This window comes from Dromiciops gliroides, chromosome 1 (assembly GCF_019393635.1).
Source record: "Dromiciops gliroides isolate mDroGli1 chromosome 1, mDroGli1.pri, whole genome shotgun sequence".
NCBI classification, from domain to species: domain Eukaryota; kingdom Metazoa; phylum Chordata; class Mammalia; order Microbiotheria; family Microbiotheriidae; genus Dromiciops; species Dromiciops gliroides.
This window is the reverse complement of record NC_057861.1, coordinates 618,284,257-618,307,363: the sequence shown is the minus strand read 5'-3', so window position 1 is coordinate 618,307,363 and position 23,107 is coordinate 618,284,257. Positions and strand designations below refer to the sequence as shown.

General features: G+C 36.1%; 1 protein-coding gene across 2 annotated transcripts in view; it reads right to left on the bottom strand.

The window, feature by feature from the left end:
* The window catches only part of SLC44A1 (solute carrier family 44 member 1), a 215,909-nt gene that overhangs the window by 111,723 nt on the left and 81,079 nt on the right, over window positions 1–23,107 (bottom strand). For both annotated transcript variants that reach the window (XM_043985574.1, XM_043985566.1), the window contains exon 3: window positions 16,500–16,642. In XM_043985574.1, coding sequence (XP_043841509.1) covers window positions 16,500–16,642 — 143 coding nt within the window. The remainder of the gene's footprint in view (window positions 1–16,499; window positions 16,643–23,107) is intronic.

The following is a 23,107-nucleotide window of genomic DNA, read 5'->3' as shown; positions in this document are numbered from 1 at the left end:
TGGATGATGCTCTCACGCTTTCCTAGTCACTAGTGGAGTGGAGCAGGGTTGTGTGCTTGCTCCCATACTTTTTAGTGTGATGTTGTCAGACACCTTCAATGAGGACGAAAATAGAATCAAGGTCAGCTACCATACTGACTGTAAATTAGTTAACTTGAAAAAGCTACAAGCCAAGACTAAAGTGGAAGGAGAGTTGGTGTGTGACTTTTTGTTCATACCATGCAGACTCTGAGGCTGAGATGTAGCAATGAAATGTATGGATTGATTCTCTGCTGCTTGTGCTAATTTTGGCCTAACAATTAACACCAAAAAACCCCCCAGAGGTCCTCCACCAACCAGTACCACACCACACATGGAACCACCTGTTATAGCAAACGGTGAAATTTTGAATGTTGTGAAGAAGTTCATTTACCTTGGCATTGATATACACATTGCCAGAGTTAGCTCAATGTTTGGGAGGCTCTGAAGGCAAGTGTGAGACACAAGACTACCTACCAAACTGAAGGTATATAGAGCTGTTGTGCTGACCTTATTGTCATATGCCTGTGAAACCCGGACAGTCTACGGGGGCCATGCCAGGAAACGGAATTGCTTCCATTTGAATTATATTAGAAAGATTCTGAAGATCGCCTGGCAAGATAAGGTAGTGGACACTGAGGTCCTTTCTTGAGTTAAACTGCCAAGCATTGAAAACTCTACTGCAGAGAGTGCAATTCTTTGTTAGGATTCCAAAAAATATGTTTGCCTAAAAGACTATTATTTTATGGAGAATTCACACAAAGCAAGAGCTTACATGGAGGTCAGAAGAAGTGATACAAGGACACTCTCAAGGTTTCTCTGAAGAAGTTTGGAATTGATTGTGAGACATGGTAGACACTGGCACAGGACCATCCAACATGGCATGCCCACATCAAAGAAGGCACTGAGTGTACTCTATGAACAAAACAAAATTGTAGTAGCTCAAATGAAATGTGAGATGATCAAATTTAGAGACATCCCCACTCCAAATGTTCCTATGAACTATTTGTGACTGACTTATGGTAGAGCCCTCCAAGCTTGATCTGGTCTGATCAGCCACAGTTGGACATACTGTACCTTGTCCCCCACAGAGTGATATAATTTTTGTCCTCTTTGGGAATGAAGGACAACAAGCAACCAATAGGACTGAAATAGGTCCAATAAAGCTGATTTGGTTCAATAAAATGGAGGGATTTTGAACAATTATAGTCACCTAACAATAGAATGGAATGCCTCATGGTGGTGAGCTCCCAACACCATGAAATGTTTAAACAAAGGCTGGAAAGCTATCTGTTCTGAGATGTTAACATCTCTAAATCTCAGTGATTCTCATCTGTAAAGTGGGGGTAATAAAATATTATTACAGAAATCATGATTATGAGAAACTCACTCTATAAATAGCAAAACACTATAGAAAAATGAGCTATTTTATCAAATATATTTTAAATACCTAAAAAAGATTTTATTTATGCACTGATCTACCTAAAATAATAATCTCAAATGTTATCCTGCCTGTGAAATGGTTATCTCATATTAAAAATAGCAAAGTCAGTTCTGATGCAGTAAATAAAATATTCATTGAATAGCCCCATTAAAAAAGTGTTTATATAACCTGGGAACCATAGTTTTTAAAGTGTGTCCCTGAAAGAAGAACCGGACTTTTTTTTTTTTTAAGTGAGGCAATTGGGGTTAAGTGACTTGCCCAGGGTCACACAGCTAGTAAGTGTTAAGTGTCTGAGGCCAGATTTGAATTCAGGTACTCCTGACTCTAGGGCCGGTACTCTATCCACCGAGCCACCTAGCTGCTCTGACTTTTTTATTTTATATTATTATTATTATTATTTTTTAAGACTGGGTCTTCCTAGCTTACCCAGGTTGGAAGCTTACTGGCTACTAATGGGCCTGTTCACATTGCTGATTAGCTAGGGAGCTTTGACCTACTCTATTTATGACCTAGGCCAGTCAACCCCTCCTTGGACACCTAAAGGGATCACCATATTGATGGCAGAACTGGTGCAGGCATCTAATCATCTCAGCCTACTATAGATCAGAACTCTAGAACTCAAGAAATTTGCCAGCCTCAATCACTTCAGGAGCTGGAATTAGAGGTATATCCCACCAATTCCCCGGGAATGGGGCTTTTAAAAACCCCACAAACAACAGTAACAACAAAAACCAACTGCCTTATTACAATGGTTGGGGGGAGGGCAAAGAGAAAGAAATGAATCTATCTGCGGTTTCAAGGTCACGGGTCAAACACTGCTCAAATAATTTTCTATGCTGTTGATAGGTCACATTAATTTGTTTTTCAGATTTATTGTACCTTTCTTCTAAAGGAATAAATAAACTCAATAAACTTGGGTGCGATAATAAATTTTCAACATTTCACAAAATTAAAGCAGTAAGTAATACATAATTTAAGAATACTACTCAAATGATTGAGGATGAAGAAAAACTATAGGAAAAGTAGAGGAGTCAGGAGGCTGTGACAAATGCAAAAACACTCAACACAGTTACCAGTTACAATTCTTGGGAGGTATTACAGACACTATTCTATGAGGTATCCCAGCAAATCTGTGATTCCACTAGGTTTCATTTGTCATAGTGACTACTGAATTTTCCATTTTAGAGGACAAGTAGTATGTTCCTGTACCTGCTTTCCCATAGGCCCTCCAACATTTGTCATTTTTCTTTTTTGTCAACTTTGCCACTCTGATTGGTGTATGTGAGGTAGAAGCTGAGTTGTTTTAATTTGCATTTTTCTAATTATTAGTGTCATAAGAGAATTTCTGGCTTACTGTTTGTTAAAAGTGAATTTTTTGAGAGAACAGTAATTGACTCCATTTTTTTTTTGTATTGACCATTTTTCTGTGTATAGCCTCTGCATGAACTGCAGGGTCAGCTGCAACAGCTGGCTCCCTTCAATGTCTTCTTTGCTTTTCTAATTGGTACAAAAAGACCCAACTGCATTTAAAACAAAAAAAAAGGGATTGTGGTCTCTCAAATGTCCCCCTCTTTTATCTCCTCTAACAGATACTCTTTGATTTAGTGAAAATAACTATATTAACAAGGCTACATCCCTTATCTATACTACTAGCTGAATTTTGAATGACACACAATCTCATTATCTATTGGTGGGGTATGTCACACTCTTAGTGTAATAAAACCTCTTTCTCTGATTTGCTTTGGCTTATTGGTGTTAACTAGTTGAACTAATAAAAAATTCATGCAACATTAGTTATTTAGAGAATTTTTACGTATGACTATTAGTAGGTAGCTTGTATTTCTTGGGGGGGTGGGGGAGGGGAAATGCCTATGCATAACTTCTGAGCATTTAATGGCTCTAATTTTTATGAATTTGAATCAGTTCCTCATATCTCTTGGAAACTGAACCTTTATTAGAGAAATTTCCTGCATAGATTTTTTTTTAAGTTACTTGTTTCCTTCTAATTTTAGCTGCATTGGTTTTGTATCAAATTGTCCATTTTGTCTTCTGTGGTCCACTCTCTCCCTTGTTTAATCATGTTCTCTTTCTACCTACAGATCTAAAAGATAATTTATTAAACCACAATAGCAGCTTTTGCTATTTGGTTGTTTCAGTTGTGTCCAACTCTTTGGGACCCCATTTGGGGTCTTGGCAAAGATACTGGAATGGTTTGTCATTTCCTTCTTCAGCTTATTTTATAGATGAGGAAACGGAGGCAAACGGGGTTAAGTGACTTGCCTAAGGTCCAGATTTAAACTCAAGTCTTCCTGATTCTAGCTCTTGTGCTCTATTCACTGAACCACCTATGCTTACTCCCTCGGTTTCTTTTTCTTATCTTGTTGCTATAGTAGGATTTCTAACACACTCTTCTTAATAATTTCTTCCCTCTGGGTTTTTGTGACACTACTCTCCCCTGGTCCTCCTCCTACCATCTCCTACCTGTTTGACTGAATCTCTTCAGTGGATCTTTATCCAGGTCACCCCCACTTAGGTATTCCCTAAGGTTCTATTCTGAGTCTTCTTTTTTCTCTCCATGCTATTTCATTTGGTGATTTCATCAGCTCCCATGGATTAAATTATTTCTCTACTGATGATTCCCATATCTACTTATCCAACCCTAATCTCTCTTCCAACTTTCAGTCTTGCATCTCCTACTGCCTGGATATGCCTCAAATTCAACATTCCAAAACTGAACTCATTATCTTTCCCCCCAAACCTTTCTTTCTTCTTAACTTCCCTATTATTGTTGAGGGTACCATCATCCTCCCAGTCACCCAGGCTGGACACCTCAGTATTATCCTCTACTTCTCACTCTCTATCATCTCCTATATCCAATCAGTTCGAAAGTCCTATTACTTCTACTTCCTAACATCTCTCATATATGCCTCCTTCTCTCTTCTGACACTGCCACTATCCTGGCGCAAGCCCTCATCACCTCATAAATGAACTATTATAGTAGCCTGGTTTATCTCCCTGCCTCAAGTAGGCAAAGGCCTGTTCCAGTCCATCCTTTACTCAGCTGTCAAATTTATCTTCCTACTAAAAAATTCAATAAACTGTATATGTCATAAAAAAAAATCTTCCTAAAGTGGAGGTGTGACTATCACATCCATACCCCTTCTACTCATTCAATACTCTACAGTGGATCTGTATTGCTTCAAGAATCAAATATAAAATACTCTATTTGGCTTTTTAAGCCCTTTAAGCCTGGTCCTCTCTAACAAGTGTTCTTTTATCTTATTCCCCTCCATGTACTATAAGAACCAGTTACATTGGCCTACTTGCTCTAGCAAGTCACACCATTTCTTAACTCCATGAACTTTCACTGGTTGTCCCCTGTGCTTAGAATTTTCTCTTTCCTCATTTCAGCCTAGTGGCTTCCCCAGCCAAAATCTTACTTTCTGCAGAAAAAGCCCTTCCATATCCCCATTAATATTAATGCCTTCTGTATAACCATATTTTTTGAAGCCTTTTTAAAATTTGTCTAGAAATATTAAAAATACTACATCTGTAGCTTAAGGTCCTTTCTAAACTTTTCTCTTTAGAAAAAATGGAAAGGAAAAAGGCTTGAGCATTTCTTTGAAATGGAGTAAGAGTGATAAGGAAACTAAATTCTTATCTAAATGTTATGATAACCTCCTTACCACCTGTTGTGATAGTGCCAGGAACCACCTAATGATAGTGTCTGTCCTCTTTTGAAATTAAAGGTTAAACTATTGATCACAGGAAGGGACTCTTAAGAAGTGTTCCAGGAAGGAGCTGAGAAGTATCTGTTTTGGAACTTAAACTCCAAAATGTATTTTAACATATTCTGATTTTTTCCGTATTTAAAATTCCTATAAATGTTACCTGAAATCTTACAGAGATGAGAATCATGTTGCACAGCAGTAGAAATTATGCTCATTTGGACAACTCTCTTTCCAAGCTAGAAGTGGTGTGGATATATATCAAATGAAATTGTTCTGTTTGACATGAGTCTAAATTGCAAAGTACTTTATTAGTATTTTTTTATTCAGCACTTCCTTCTGTGATTACTTCCTATGTATCCTGTCTAAACCTTGTTTGTATATAATTGTTTGCATGTTATCTACCCCCATTAGACTAGGAGCTCCCTAAAAGCAGGACTTGTTTGTGCCCTTTTTTGTATCCTCAGCACTTAGCCCTGTGCTTGGCAGATAGCAGGACTTAATAAATGCTTATTGGTTGACTAATTGACTAACTATATCAAATAGTGGTGATAATGGGTATCCTTGCTTTATTCCTGATCTTACTGGAATGGCCTCTAACTTATCTCCATTACATATGATGCTGGTTGTTGGTTTAAAATAGACAGTACTTATCATGTTAAGGAAAAGTCCATTTATTCCTATGTTTTTAAAATTAACAGAAATAGGTATTATATTTTGTCAAATGTCTTTTCCTCTTCTATTAATAAAATCATATGATTTTTGTGGTTCTTTTCATTAATATGTAAAATTATGCAAAAAACATAACTATAACTGCTAATCTGAAAACTTTTAACTACTCTCTGAAAAATTATAACTATACTAACTCTCTGTAAAATGATAGCTAGCTGAAAAATTATAACTGGCCCGTAAGTCCCACTGGGGTCGCCATTCATGTAAAAAAATATATTATTAACTGAGTCTTAATCTGTGAACTCCTGGCTGGCTATCTGACTGCTTTTAGCTGGTAAAGCTATAGCCGGCTATTAACTGCCTAAGCCAGTCTGCAAGGGCCATTTAAAAGTTCCCCCACTGCTTCTCCCAGACTACTAGAAAAAAGATTAGGAAGCCTCTTACAATTTAAGTAAATACCAGGGTTTGTTTATATGGAACAAACTTAGAGATAAACTTAGGAAAGCAAGAAATACGACCTGTGAATTTCTGCCAATGAACTCTCCACTTTCTCTTTTAACTCTCTCTCCTGCCACTGCCTGCACTTACAACTCCCAGCAGAATCTCTCGCTTGTGTGTGTGGCCAATCCCGCTCTCCATAGCGACCCTCTCACCTCTCCCCATCTACCTTTTCACTAGCTCTCCTCTCTCTGTCTCCGTAGTGTACGGGTAGCGTCTTCCTGACCATCTAACTTCCCCCATATATAAAAGGCCTCTCTCATTGGGAACCCCGGGGTCAAGCCCCCCCACACACACCAAGCTAATTGGTTGTCTGAGCTAGGGCCGTGGCCGGGGGAGCTAGAGGGAGCCGTGTACCACTCCCAGGGCTTGAGGGATTTGTGCCCCCTGCTGCGCCAGGGGCTGGCCCGGTTGAGCCCAGGATCTCTGGGGTATATCCTCAGGGCGGAGGGAGCTGGGGCTTTCCACAGCTGTCCAGCCTGGCCAGCAGCCCCAAAGGCTCCAAGAAGGAAGGATGGCATTTCCCAGCTAGGTAAACAAAATAATAACAACTCTTCACACATAGTGTTATAAGGTTTATAAAGCATTTTCTTTCTAACAACCCTGATTATTAGATCAATGATTCTTCAATTTTATGATCAGGATCCCAAGGCTCTGAGTTATCAAGTGATGATATATCAATTACTATCTGAGGCAAGATTTAACCCTGGGATCTCTTGACCTTGGGTCCAACATTCTTTTCTACTATGTCATACTGCCTCCCAAAACTAAATAAGTAAAAACAAAAGGGATGCATGTAAAATGTTGCAAGGAAGTTTAAAAAGATCAGCTACATAATTACAGGATAGAAGAAGTATAGCTAGACTGTCATTCCTGCGAAAAATACTTATAGTTGATTGCAAGCTCAGTGAGTCAACAGCAATGTGATGAGACTTCCTGTTCAATTCTGGGTGACATGCATTAAAAGACACTGACAAGGAAAAGCATATCTAGAGGGTGGATTCTGAGGGGCTTACAAAGATGTAAAAGATGAGATATGTGAAATGTTCTAAGAAACTAGAGATTTTTAGTCTGGACAAGAAAAGATAGGGAATGACTTCATAACTGCCTTCAAATATTTGAAGAGCTAAAATGTGAAAGAATTTATTTACTCATTTTGCAAGGTTCTAAAGAACAGAACCAATACATAAACCTATTTAAAACTTAAGATCAGGAATTTTACTGGTGGATGCTTTCTCCACTGATGTAAAAAGCAATAACTCTTGTTTGTAGGCACCTTTCCTCAATGGCTGAGATTAAAAAAAAAAAATGACCACCCTCTGATGGCCAAGTATACAATGATGAGCCTCTGTGCTTCACTAATCTCCAAATAAACAATACATATCCACTACTGAGCTATACCTGAAGCCTTTCCAGTTTGGGAGGATATATGAGAACTGCCATCACCTTCAAATATTTAGTCACCTCCATATTCTGAGGAAGTATCACAAAAGCACTACAGTAGAAAAACTATATACTCCTCAAAAATAAAATCTTAGTGATGACAACTGACCTTTCTTTGTGAATGCTTAGATTCATTCAGTTTCTGTTCAGTGAATCCCAAATACCCTATTTAGATTTTAGATAACTGTCCAGTTTGATATTCAACAACTGGATTTTTCAAAGGTAACCCTAACTAGCATCATCATTCAAACTGCTAACGTGCCAACATATTATTAGACAGCATACTCAGTGTTTCTGTGGATATTTTACATTTCAATGGCAAATTTAAAACCTTTGAACATTTAATGTTACCTTTTTAATGAGTTAGGCAAAAATAATCTGAGACTAATGAGTAGTTTATTTATTTTCATTTATTATAACAAAGAAAGTTCTAAAATATAGCCTAGGTTTTTATTATTATTATGTATGCACCTAAATGGAGTTTAATTATGAACCTAAGTAACTCCCTTTGGGTTTTAAGGAATTAAGGGAGGTTTTCACCAATAAGCATGGTTATACCTTTTGCTTTCTTTCCCATAAAACTACAGCAGTCCTATAATTTAAAACACACACAAAATACAATGAATTAATAAATAAAGCTAGGAGTTAGATAATTGAAAAGACTAATAAAATGGACAAACCATTAGCTAAGTTGATTTTTAAGAGGAAAACTAAATTACCAATATCAAAATCCAAAAAATAGATAAATCATAAAAGATGAAAGGGAAGTAAAAGAAATTGTTAGAATCACTCTGCCTATTTATAGGTGAGTAAAAACAACTCAAGAGAAATATATGAAACTTTAAGAATAAAAAAATGAAAAGAACTAGAAAAAATAAATAACTCAGTCTCAGAACAAGAAATTGAAATAAGATGTGAAATAACTCCCAAGAAAAAATAATACAGGCCCAGATAGATTATAAGTGAATTCTAGAAAATATTCATATAACAACTACCTCCAAATTACATAAGTTGTTAGGAAAAACAAAAGAAGAAGGCATCCTATAAAATTCCTTTTATGAAACAAATATAGTCTTGATAGCCAAACCAAGGAGACATAAATAAGAGAAGAAAAATCACAAACCAATATCTATAGTGAATATGAATTCAAAAATACTGAATAAAATACTAACAACAAGGTTATAACAACACATTCAAAAGATTATCTATGGGGCAGCTGGGTGGCGCAGTGGATAGAGCACCAGCCCTGGAGTCAGGAGTACCTGAATTCAAATCTGGCCTCAGACACTTAACACTTAATGGCTGTGTGACCCTGGGCAAGTCACTTAACCCCAATTGCCTCACTAAAAAAAAAAAAAAAAAAGATTATCTATTATGAGTAGTCTAGATTCACTCCAAGAATTCAGAGATGATTAAAGATTAGGAAAAAATATAAATGTATATACAATAGCAAAATAATTTTTAAATTGTGATAACATCAATAGATGTAGAAAAGAAATGAACAAAATATAATATTCATTTATGTATTTTTTAAAAACAGAAAGCATAAGAATAAATGGACCTTTCCTATAAATGGTAAACCATATCTATGAAAAACCAAATAGTAGAATAAGCTTTAATGTAGAAATACTAAAAGACTTTCCAATAAGATCAGGGATAAAACAGAGATGGCTGTTGTCACCACTTTTATTTAATATACTTCTAGAAATGCTAGCAACAGCAATAAGAAAAGTAAAAGGAATTCGAGGCATATGACTAGGCAAAGAAAAAAAACAAAATTGCTATTTTTGGACAATATGGTTTACCTAAAGAACCCAAGAGATTCAACTACAATTAATTGAAATATTACCTTCAATAAAGAAGCAGGATAGGGCAGCTAGGTGGCACAATGGATAGAGCACCAGCCATGGATTCAGGAGGACCTGAGTTCAAATTTGGCTTCAGATACTTAACACTTACTAGCTGTGTGACCCTGGGCAAGTCACTTAACCCCAATTGCCTCACCAAAAAAAAAAAAAGAAAGAAAGAAGCAGGATATAAAAGAAAACAAAGAAATATTTATTAAGTTCCTACTATGTGCTAGGTACTATACTAAGTGCTTAACAAACATTACCTCAAATTAGTCTTACAGAAAACCTGTAAGGTAGGTGCTATTATGATCCCTATTTTACAGCTGAGGAAACTGAGGCAGAGGTTGTTAATTCCTTAGGGTCACACACTATACTTTTGAGGTTACATTTGAACTCAAAGTCTTCCTGACTCTGGGCCCAGAACATTTTTTTCTCTGCTAGCTAGCTACACAAAAGGTCTACCCAGATGCATAAAAGCATTAATCTTTCTGCATAAATTAACAAAATTAGGCAGAAAAAGAAGAAATCCTATTCTGAACAACTACAGAATATGTAAAATATCTGGGAGTTCTGCTACCAAGGCAGACCCAAAACTAGTATCAACACAGTTAGAAATACTTTTTCAGAAATAAAGGAAGTCTTAATTCCCATGCTTCAGCTATGCCAATATAATAAAAATGGCACTATTATCTAAATTCATTTACAGATTTGGTCCCATACCAAAAAACTAAGGTATTATTTTATATATCTAGACAAAAAATTAAAAAATATATTTAGAGGAGGGGCAGCTAGGTGGTGCAGTGGATAAAGCACTGGCCCTGGATTCAGGAAGACCTGAGTTCAAATCCAGCCTCAGACACTTGACAATTACTAGCTGTGTGACTCTGGGCAAGTCACTTAACCCCATTTGCCTCACCAAAAACAACAACAACAACAAAATATATATATATATACACACACACATACATATATATATATATTTAGAGGAACAAAAAAGTACACAATTTCAAGGAACAAAAAGGTTAAGAAACAAAAAAAATTAAGGCAGCTTAGCAGAATTAGATTTAAAATTATATTATAAAGCAATAATGATTAAAATAGTTTGGTACTGATTAAAAATAGAAAACTAATCAAGAGAATAGATTAGATAAATAAGATATAGAAGCAATCAAACATAGTAGTATAGTTTTTGACAAGCCCAGAGACACTAAATAATAAGAATAAGAATAAAAAAAATCACTCAAGTCCCATCTCATATCCATCAGATTCAAAAATGTGGCAAAAGAGGAAGATAGAAATTGCTTAGAAGGGCTGTGGGGGGGGGGACACACAAACACATTAATATACTGGTAATGGAGCTGTGAATTGATAAATCATTCTGGAAAATAATTTGGAGTATATATACCCTACCCAAAATGTATGTATGCATGTATGTATGTATGTATGTGTGTATATGCATTTGTGTGTATGTGTATGTATGTATAAATAAATGGGAGGGCTTTTACCTAGGGAATTGAGGGAAGAAGCCTCTCTTTGATGGGGAGATGTAATTGTGGGAATAGTTATGAGCAGAGGGAAAAGATCATCAATAAAGCAGAGAGGAATGGAGGGGTGGTTCAGAGGGATCAAAAATGTGTTACTTATTAAACTTATTTAAATATGTGTTCATAAATGTGTATACATATTTTTTTAATTTTTTGTGTGTATACATATTTTTTAAAAATAATAAAACACTGCATGTGGTTGAAGTCAGTCACCTTCCAATTCTTTCTGTTTTGAGATGTTTGTGATAGTTGATGACTGAATTTTTAAAAAATATATAATTTGTAGGGGAAGGGCATTCATTGTCTAGAACAGAATGATCCAAACATACTCTGTAAGCATTAGAGCAATCTATAACTGTGAATTGTGATTATGCTTTTTAAAAAAGTTCTCTGCCCAAAAAAGGGGGTGGAGGTGGGGTTGAGGAAGGGAGTTAAGGGAATTATAATTGGATGGTCTCAATTTTCTCAGTGAAGTCAGTACCTAAGTCATTTCCTGTAACTGGGAGGTTAGTACAGCTGGTGGCAAGAATAGAAAAGGCTGGAACAGCAGATAGGGGGAATGATAAAAGGAATTGATAATAGTAAAATAGTCTGACTTTTGTGAAGCATGGAAGACCATTTCAATTTCTTATGGACAAAATAAGCTCTATATCTAACCTTCTTGTTGTGTTATGGGCCCCTTTAGCATTCTGGTAAAGCCTAAAGACTCTTTCTCATAATAATGTTTTTTAGTAACTGAAGGGAATGCTTTATTTCAGTTAGCAGAGGTTAGTATAAATAGAATTGTAATTTTTCCCCATCCAAGTTCATGATCACCCTAAAATTTATTTACTGTTCCCTTGGGTAGGAGGTATGGATACTAGGTTATGAAGCCCTGCCCTAAAGAAAGATCATAAAATGGTGGTATAGACCCAAGAATGAGAATGCACAGGTTGTAAATATCAAAAGGTCAGGGGGAATAAGGGATTTCAGGGCTTAGTCAATTAAGCATATAAGTAGCAGACTATGGGATGCTGCTGATGGTGGTGATGAAGATGATGACACTAAGAAGTGACATTTATCTGGTGTTTTAAAGTTTGCAAAGTACTTTACATACATTTATTTCATTTGATCCTCATAATACCACTATCAGCTAAGTGCTACAGATATATTATCCCCATTTTACAAAAGAGGAAAACTAGGCTGAAAGATATTATTTGTCTAGGGATACCTGCTACCAAGTAACTGAGAAAGGATGCCTGACTTCAACTCCAATTCTTACATTCTACTATAGCAAGACCTATAATAATCAGCAGCTACATACTCTTAACTATCCTTGCTGATGGAGCTTCTACTATACTCAGGCATTATCAACCTCAAAACTCTACACTAAAGTCATTTTCCTTGTCCCTGGTAGAACCTCTATAGGAATAGCTACTTTAGAAATCAGTCACTAGAGGAAACTATTCCCAGAATGCCCAGACTACAACAGCAGATGGGTGTAAAAAAGATCCTTCCAGCATTATAGGGTCAAACCTCCCTACTTCCTTCCAATTTTCCTTGTAGACTCTTTAGAGCCTCAGATGTCAGGAGTTTCCCTTTTCCCTTCAAGCCCACCAGATTTCTATCCTCACTGCTCCCAGGAGGCCAAATTCCTAGGACCTACTGCCATAGCTGATACAAGAAGTAGGAATGGGATAGTTTTCTCAGGTTAGTGGGTAGGACTTTTGTCATCAATTTTTGGTAAGAAAAATGTCTTTTTTCCCCTAATTGGGATTCAACGCATTTTCTAATGAAAATAATGTTTAAAATGATGATTAGGTTCTACAATATTAGTACTGTAGTTTAGCTCTATCACAGGTTAAAATGACTTCTAGGCTAATCTCACAAATCAGGAGCCTTTTAAGACTATTTTGTCTATTTCTCTGGGAAAAAAAATCTCAAGTTCCCAATAAGTGACTAAGAAAGCAATTTCTGGAATATGATCTGTCTGCATGCTAAGAATTATCTCTTTGATATGGCTTATCTGTCATTTTTCCATACTGTCTGATTAATGAATGCATACATGCACCAAGTCAAAAATATCAACTGAAAGAAAAAAAAGACCAAAATTGGACAATTAATAAGGAGCCTTTTAAATTAAAATCTACAATAATGGTTTTTTTCATCAAGAAGTAAGACTGTGCCTCATCAAAACTCTGAATTATCATAGCAACTTGCTCACTGCTCTGTACACAGCAGTGTTTTCTGTTGTAGAAGAATGGAGTATTATGGAGACAGGGAACCCTGCTAGTAGAATACAGCAATAATCTGTCTAATGAGGGTGCTGGCTGAAATAACTGATTATTAATCCAAAAAATTACTAATCCAGAGAATGCAATATCAATGGGGCATAGTGACTATTTGGATAAAAAAGATGAAGAAGATGAATGAGTCAAAGATAACTGCAGAATTATAAGCCTGGGAAAACAGAATAGGAAAGTCCAAGGTAGAAATAGAAAAAAACGGGTAATTGGATCCAAAGAGTCAACTGTAGGCATTCTATATTTTAAGTAAAACAAGCATGAGAAAATGTAAACATCTAGCAGACTGCTAAAGATATAGGATATCTGGAGAAAGAAACTTGGGGATTATCAGGATGATTTCATGGAAAGCCAAAGGAAGTGGATAAACTATAGAACGTATTAATTATAAACAAAAATGAACAAATGGTTAAAGAATTGACCCTTTGGGAAGATACCAAAAATAATGGGCAGGAGAAAGAAGAAGAGCAAAGGGGGCAGAAATGAAACAAGAATGCGACATTCTCAATTCAACATGCTTTTTCACTTTTATACAATTAAAAGGGACCCTTTAAGGCAAATGGTGCAAAGTGGACTATCCTGTATGAGCTTGTTTTTACAAACTGTGGCTTCTTTTTACGAGAAGAACAAATCATCTCAAGTATGCTTAGGTCACTGTCTGTTCTGTTTCTTGTACCAAAGGCTACTGTTTTCATTTCCCCCTTCAAATTTCATAGCATTATAATTTCACTGGAAAGTAATATCTAGCTTACTTGAAATTTATAGCTTTATATTTCAGATAAAAGGGTCACAGTACTTAAAAAAGGAGGGGCCTGGAGAAAATTTTCAAGCATGCATAAACACACATTGAGTCCGATCTATTTTTCAAAATATGTGTTTTCTACAGTTCACACATGAGTGGCTCATTTTAAGAGGCTAGCCACCTGGAGACAAGGGGAATGCTTTTTATGAAATAACAGTATGTAAGGGTACTGTTTGGAAAAGGCATATTCATAGACTACTAACATCCCCAGGGTTTCAAATTTGCCTCCAATATAATTAAAGGTTACTCTGAAGAGAGCTATCTACCAAAAGTTTAAATGCAAAAAGTGACATTTACCTAGAGCTCAGGAGTCTTGCTCATAGCCATGTGTTCACATGGTCAAGTTATGATAGGCCCATTAAAAAAAATATTAATGTATTTAAATTAAGCAGGGCTGAGGAGAGAAGGCTTAAAAAAAAGAATTCTAATCTTCAATTTAGGTTTTGTTGTTGTTTAGTATACAAGTTGGGTTTTTTGTTTGTTTGTTTGTTTGTTTATTTGGTGAGGCTAGTAAGTGTCAAGTGTCTGAGGTCACATTTGAACTCAGGTCCTCCTGACTCCAGGGCCAGTGCTCTATCCACTGCACCACCTAGCTGCCCCTGTTTAGTACACAAGTAATACTGAAACCTTTATCTAACCTTCAAAAAGAATGAAAGTTTAAAAAAAAAAAACCACTGCAGAGGTAACCTAGTTAAAAGAATATGGACAGAACATAGATAAGAGTTGTGTGACTGAATTGTTCCAAACTATAGGTATATTTCTACAGTTCTTCATTGTGGAAGTTCTTCATTCTCCTCAAAGAATATGCCAGGGAACATAACCTCTGACTGGTCTTACAAAGGAGAAGACTTTAGATACAATCCAGGAAAAAGACAATTCTTCTGTCTTTCAAGAGTTGGCCCACTTAAACTGTAAGAGGCTTATCACCACACCAAGGATGGGTATTGGGTAGCTGGTGATGGATTTTTTCAATCACAATGTTAAAGGTATCAGGGAATACTTGTCAAGAAAGTACCTACACTAATGAAATTATTGCTCCTTTAGGTACTAAAGAAAGTATGTCAGTCATACAAAAGACTAACAGAAGAATTAGCAAATTCATTAGTCTTCTTTATTCTTCTGTTGTCAAATATATTTGTTTTAACCAAACTATTGCACCTTTATGAAAAATTTTAGTACTCAACAGTAAATTATAACTGTTCATTTCCATAAATATGCATACATTTTCGGGTCTGTTATATTTCATAATAGGGAACTAGGCTCAGGCAACATTTTCATGTATTGGTTATAACCAAGACATACTGTTTCTCTTAAGAAACACAGATTTTTAAAATAATAGCATTAATAAATGAAATCCTGATTAATCAGTTTTTTATTATTTCATCCCTGGTTGGCTATTTGGTTTGTATTCATAACTTATATAAAAGCACTAATGGACTCAATTTATTTTACTATCTCAAACTATTTTCTACTAATTACAGTGATCTAAAGAGGTATTCAAAACCTTGAGTCCTATGAGACATTAAAAATATATGGTATTAACAAATAACGGTTGTATCAATCGTAAAAATGGTCTAAATGAATCACATTCCACAATATACACACAACCCCTTAAACTTAAAACTATGTTCATGAATAACTCTAGCTTAAATAATAGTTTTGATATGTTTTATGAAAATTACAAGGCGATTGTGAAGAAACCAAATCTAAAATGCTAAAAACTGTGTTATAAAATTGGTGGTCTATATAGTACTTTCAAAGAACAAAATCCTAAAGATATCCTCATTGTTTTAACACGTTTAAAAACCTCAACATTCCCATTCTCTTTTTCCCTGTCCAAATATAATTTGAGAAAGAAAAATATTACACTTTGTTCTCTGGTTTAAACATTTATTCTAATATTAAAACTGACAATTGATGAGGAAATGGAAGGAGTACATGCATAAGCAAAAAATTCACTAGAATCAAGTCTATGTGTACATATTAAAAAACCAAATGTACACATTTTGATTTTTGCAGCTAATTTCAACCAGAAATGGTTTTTCTTATTGAAAATGAGGAATTAATCAGGTAAAAGAAAGCAATATTTTAAAAATTAACAAGGAGAGTTGTAGCTAATAAGAATACTTTATTCTACAAAAGTAGGAAACCCAAATATGTGCCTTCCCAGAGCTATTAAAATGCTTCAATGTTCATCACAGAGCATTCATTTACTCACTTCCGATGGGTGTGGTCGATGCCACTGTTAGGTATTCTTTCCACTTTTGCATTTTTCTGCCCACATATATTTCCATAGCTGTCGTATCCTGACACTAGTCTTGCTGCTGCACCTGTTGCTATTGAAAAGCCACAAATAAATCCCTAGAAAAGAAGCAGAAAAAAAAATAAATAAACCAGTTCACTGTCTCAATAGCAACAGTCACAGCCTGACACCCAGAAGCCCGCCCTGCTTCTGTCTGTTCCAAGGGAACAAAGAGCTTTCTTCCAAAGACTGAGAGTAACAATATTCCACTGTTCCCTTTATTTTTTATCTAACTCAAAGGGAAAATACCCCCAAGTGAGACCATGGGGAAACACTATTTACAACAGCAACCAAACAAAACTTTTGCAGGAGGTGGTTGGTACATTTTAACAAAACAACATTTTAAACTAAAAGATGTCAGAGGCAAAGGAAAAGAAACAGTTGTGTGTTTTTTTTCTTTGAAGAGTGGCTGTAGCTATTTGAGTGCACCAGAATCAGTCTTACCTCAACAAGCAACACAGACAGATGCCTTCCAGCCATAAAGTTTTAAACAAGAGAATGGACTTCACAATGCAGCAATTTTAAAGTACTTTACATACATGGGAGACACAGAAAAGCAGCCAACTGCATTAAGAATCAGTTATGCTAGTAAAGGTTGCTTCATTACATAGCCATATGCATTAGCACAATATCTAAGGCAAACAGTGGGGGGTGGGGGTGGGGTAGTGGTGGGGGCTTTAGAGTGTACTATTCTTGATAAATCAAGGATGAACTGGCTGAAATGAGGCAACAAAGACTTAAATTCAACCCAAGGATGTTCATGACAAGAAAGTGAAAAGAGGTGATACTGGAATCACAACTGATCAATTAAATCTATTTGGGGAGAAGGCAGAAGTTTAAAAAAAACAACCATACAAATCACACTGTAATTAAGTGTTTGTGTTTTATTGTCTTTATTAGACTGGTTAATGAAAATAGGTCAGAGGTAATGAACAGTATTAACAACATGCATAATTCTTTTTTTTTTTTTTTTGGTGAGGCAATTGGGGTTAAGTGACTTGCCCAGGGTCACACAGCTAGTAAGTATGTAAAGTGTCCGAGTTCAAATTTGAACTCAGGTCCTCCTGAATCCAGGGCCGGTGCTCTATCCACTGCACTACCTAGCTGCCCCCAACATGCATAATTCTTAATAAGCAAAAGGTGAGATTAGTATTAGAATACTAAGTCAAAGTAGCTATGCTAGATTTGAGGTCAGCTGTGCTGAATGCTCTCTTTTACAATCCACATCCAGGAAACAACAACAAATGTTTTCCCAACTAATTTCCCTCCCAATCCTAAACCACTTTCTGCCTTTAAATAACAACTACTGTTTGCCACAGAAGCTTCTCTAGATAGAACTAGCTGAAAAGATTAATAGTTATTTGAACCTGACAGATTGACTATTAAACACTCATTGATGCAGTATCATAGGATTACAGATTTAGAATCAGAAGAGGTCTTTGTTTTACTAATGAGGAAACCGAGGATTGAGTGACCTGCCGATGTCACATAGGTACCAAGTGGCAGAATTGGGATTTGATCCCAGGTCCTCTGTCTAAATCCAGGACTATTTCCATTGCACTGTGCTAAGGAGGAGAAGGTTAATAAGAACCTACTTGGGGGGCAGCTAGGTGGCGCAGTGGATAGAGCACCAGCCCTTGGAGTCAGGAGTACCTGAGTTCAAATCCGGCCTCAGACACTTAACACTTACTAGCTGTGTGACCCTGGACAAGTCACTTAACCCCAATTGCCTCACTAAAAAAAAAAAAAAAAAAGAACCTACTTGGGCGGGGGGCACAGCTAGGTGGTGCAGCAGATAAAGCACCAGCCTTGGATTCAGGATGACCTGAGTTCAAATCTGACCTCACACACTTGACACTAGCTGTGTGACCCTGGACAAGTCACTTAACCCTCACTGCTCCACCAAAAAAAAAAAAAAAAAGCAAACTGAACATAAAAGAGATTTGCAATTATATATAAGAACCTATTTGTCTACTCCCACCCAGCTGCTTCTCACTTTCCTCTTCCTTTCTATATATCTTCTACCTCCTGAGAGGGGTTTTTATTACTTGATTTCCCAACATATTTCTAACCCTTTAGGGAGAAGCTAAAGGTGAATGACTATATCAGATAACTAATCCTTCCTGACTCTACATTTATTGACATCCTAAATCGATCGATTAATCGAGAGACAGAGACAGAGACAAAACCCTAAACAAGAACTTTTAATCATCTTCACTTAAGCCATCAAACAATATCATTTATTAAGCACTTACTCTGTGCCAGGCACTGTGCTAAAAGCAGAGAACAGAAAGATAGGCAAAAAAAAAAAAAATGGTCCCTGACCTCAAAGCGCTTACATTTTAATAGGAGCGACAATGTACAAATTGTGTACATATAAAATATATATAATGAAAATGGAAGGTAATCTCAGAAGAAAATAATTAGCATTTGGAGGAATGCAGGAAAGCCTTCTTGCATAAGGTAGGATTTTAGCTGAGTCTTGAAAGAAGCAAGGGAGAAGGAGTGAAGAAGTGAAAAGGGAGAGCATTCTAGTCATAGGTTACAGACAGTGAAAGGACCTAGAGTCAGTTGATAGATTGTCATGTGCAAGGAATAGCAAGAAGGCCAGTTTTCAGAGCAGTTAGGTGGCACAGTGGATAGAGCACCAGCCCTGGAGTCAGGAGGACCTGAGTTCAAATCTGACCTCAGACACTTAACACTTACTAGCTGTGTAACCCTGGGCAAGTCACTTAACCCCAATTGCGTCACCAAAAACAACAACAACAAAACAACAAAGAAGACCAGTGTCGCTGGACTTTAAACGTACAGGGAAGGAGAATAAACTGCATTAAAACTGGAAATGTGTATGAATGTATCAAGTTGTGCAGGGTTTTAAAAGACAAACAAAGGGTTTTGTAGTCAATCCTAGAGGTAATAGGGAACCACTGGAGTTTATTAAGTAGGAGTCCAGTCACACATGGTCAGATCTATGTTTTAGAAAACCCATTTTGATTTGTAGCTGCTCTTTTTGTGGTGGCAAAGAATTGGAAATTGAGGGGATGCCTATTACTTGGGGACTGGCTAAACAAGTGGTGGTACATAAATGTAATGGAATACTATTGTGCTGCAAGAAATGATAAGCAAACTGATTTCAGAAAAATCTGGAAAGATTTACATGAATTGATGCTGAGTGAAATGAGCAGAACCAAGAGAACATTCTACACAGTATCAACAGTGTGTGATGATCAACTTTGATTGATTTAACTCTTCTCAGCAATACAATGATCCAAGACAATGCCAAAAGACTTATGGTGGAAAATGCTCTCCACATTCAGAAAAAGAACTATGGATTCCGAATGCAGATTGAAGCATACTATTTTCACTTTTGTTGTTGCTTTTGTTGTTGTTGTAGTTGTCTATTCTTTCTTGCATTTTTCCCCTTTTGTTCTGATTCTTCTCTTACAACATGATGAATGTAGAAATATATTTAACATGATTGTAAAAGTGATTAGAATAAGGAGACTTTGTAGATCTGATCAGTGAATTGCACCTCACAGTTGCAATTTGAATTTCTTTTAGTTTGATAGTTATATCTGAAGAATTTTTTCACACAATCACTGATTGCTTGCTATACTTTTTTTTTTTAAGTGAGGCAATTGGGGTTAAGTGATTTGCCCTGGGTCACACAGCTAGTAAGTGTTAAGTATCTGAGGGCAGATTTGAACTCATGTACTCCTGACTCCAGGGCCGGTGCTCTATTCACTGCGCCACCTAGCTGCCCCGCTTGCTATACTTTTAAGAAGTGTCTGTTCATATGCTTTTACCATTTATCAACTAGCCTCTGGTTCTTAAATATTTAAATCAATTCCTCATACAGCTTGAATATCAGATCCCTATCAGAAACATCCCCTAAGTAACCTTTTCCCTTTTAAGGGAATGTGATTGATGGAGGGAGGGTCAGACAGGATAGTGGTGTTCTCTCCCACAGGGGACCAGGACAATAGCACAAGAAAAAGGTTGTCTCCTAAAGGGGCAAAGTTTGAAGATGCAACCCTAAGAGCTTCTGGCCAGGTGGACAATGGTGGGTGGCCCAGAAGAGACAACAGTAAAAATAACTATACCCCCCCTCCTAAAAAAAAAGGTAAAGAGCCATTATGATGCCAAGAATGACGAAGAGACAAGTGCAGAAAAGAACTCCAAAATACCTATAAGCAGAGCCTCAAAGAAAAACACAACTTGCCCACAAGATGAATTAGAATTCATAGAAGTATTGCTAAAATACCTAGATAGTAGAATTTTTTTAAAGCTAAAAGTGATATTACAAATGAAGTGAGTAATAGCAGAAAGAATTACAAAAGAAATGAGAGCTATATAGAAGACTTGGGAAGAAAATTAACATCTTACCTCAAGAAGCACAAAATCTACCCAAATAATAGACTACCTCAAAATTAAAATTGACCAAATAAAAATTAATCACTTCATAAGCAAAGAAATATTAAAGTAACAAATAAAAAGAAGAAAATATAAGATAGCTCATATCAAAAGCAACTGATCTGGAAAACAGCAAGGAAAACTAAGAATCACTGCAGTGCTTGAAAGCCATGAAGAAAAGCAAAGTGCTTGGATTTATAGTTGAAATCAAGAAAGAAAACTGCCTGGATCCAGTTGAACCACAGACAACATGGAAAAATAAAGAGTTCACTAGAAAGAACCACTGCAAATGAAAACTCACAGTAACACCAGAGCCAAAACTTAGAGCTTTCAAGTCAAAGGAAAAATACTGCAAATAATGACAAAAAAAGAATTCAAGCACTGAGGAACCACAGTTAGGATCACAAAAGATTTAGCATTTATACTCAATATAAAGGAGTGGAAAGTTTAGAAAACAATATTCCAAAGGGCAGATGATATATGCTTACAAACAAAAATAATTTATCTAGCAAAACAATATAATTTTTTACAAATATATTTATTTTTAAGAATTATCATTATTAGTTCCAAATTCTCTCCATCCCTCCCCTCCCCCACTCATTGAGGTTAGAAGTACAATACCCATTATACATCTGAAGTCATGCAAAACACAAAAGTGTTTCCTTTAAAGGAATGGAGGATTTCCAAGCATTCTTGAAGAAAAGTCAAACTGAATAGAAACACTGAAATACAAACACAGGAATAAAGATAAACATATAAAAGTAAATCAAGTGTAATCAGAAAAGACTACATGGAGTCTCTGCTTTCTAATGTGAAGGGGCAAAGGCTGGAAATTAGATATGCATCCTCTAAGAAGTATAACAACATCAAGGGTCATAAAAGGAGTCAAATAAGATGGAGAATCTGGGGATGATTTCTGAAAGGTTGTAATGTTCTTAAAAGAACAGGATAGGGGGCAGCTAGGTGGTGTAGTGGATAGAGCACCAGCCCTGGATTCAGGAGGACCTGAGTTCAAATCCGGCCTCAGACACTTAATACTTACTAGCTGTGTGACCCTGGGCAAGTCACTTAACCCCAACTGCCTCACCTAAAAAACAAACAAAAAGAACGGGATGGCAATGGAATGATAACTAGTAGGAAAAAGGAGAAAATTGGGGGATGACTTATTACTTCAAATAATATGAAGGAGGAAGTAGAAATCAACACAAATGAGAAAGGGGTGGAGGTGGGGTAAACATAATTTCAGTTTCATGTGAACTAGTCAAAGTAGGATCATGCACACAGTGCACATACATTTAACTCAATAGGGAAATTGAAGGAAATAAAAATAGTAGTAATAAGGGTAAAGGGAGGGATTAACAAATCTAACCCTAATTTCAGAAGGGAAACAAGTTGAGAAAAAATATTTGTGGCAAATCTCTGAATAGGACCAGTTATCAAAGAAATACAAGTTTTTTATAACTGAATTTTAAAATATTCCAAATCACTAAAAATTTGCTACTTTACATCCATCAGATTGGCAAAGTTAACAAAAAAGGAAAATGAGAAATGCTAGAGAGGCTACAGGAAAAAGGGTACATTGATATATTGTGGGTGGAGCTGCAAATCAGTATAGCTATTCTAGACAGCAATTTGGAAGTATGACCAAAAGTTACTCAATTGTGCATAACTCTTGAATGAGCAATACCACTTTGAGACCTATACCCAAAGAAAATCAAATGAAGAAAGTTCCCACATGTGAAAATGTATATGTGTATATATATGTATATATATATATATACATATATACACACATATACATTTTCACATATGTTTATGTACATAAAAATTTATAGCCACTCTTTTTGTGGTGGCAAAGAAATGGAAACTGAAAGGGAACTCCTCAATGGGTGAACAAATTATAGTACATGAATGTGATGGAATACCACTGTAATGTAAAAAATGACAAAGTAGATAGTTTCAGAAAAACTTGGGAAGACAAGTATTGAATTAAGATACAGTGAAGTGAACAAAATTGGAACAATTTATACTATAACATAAACACTGTAAAAAACAAATATGAAAGACTTAAGAACTTGATCAACACAATGAGCAACCATAATTCCAGGGTA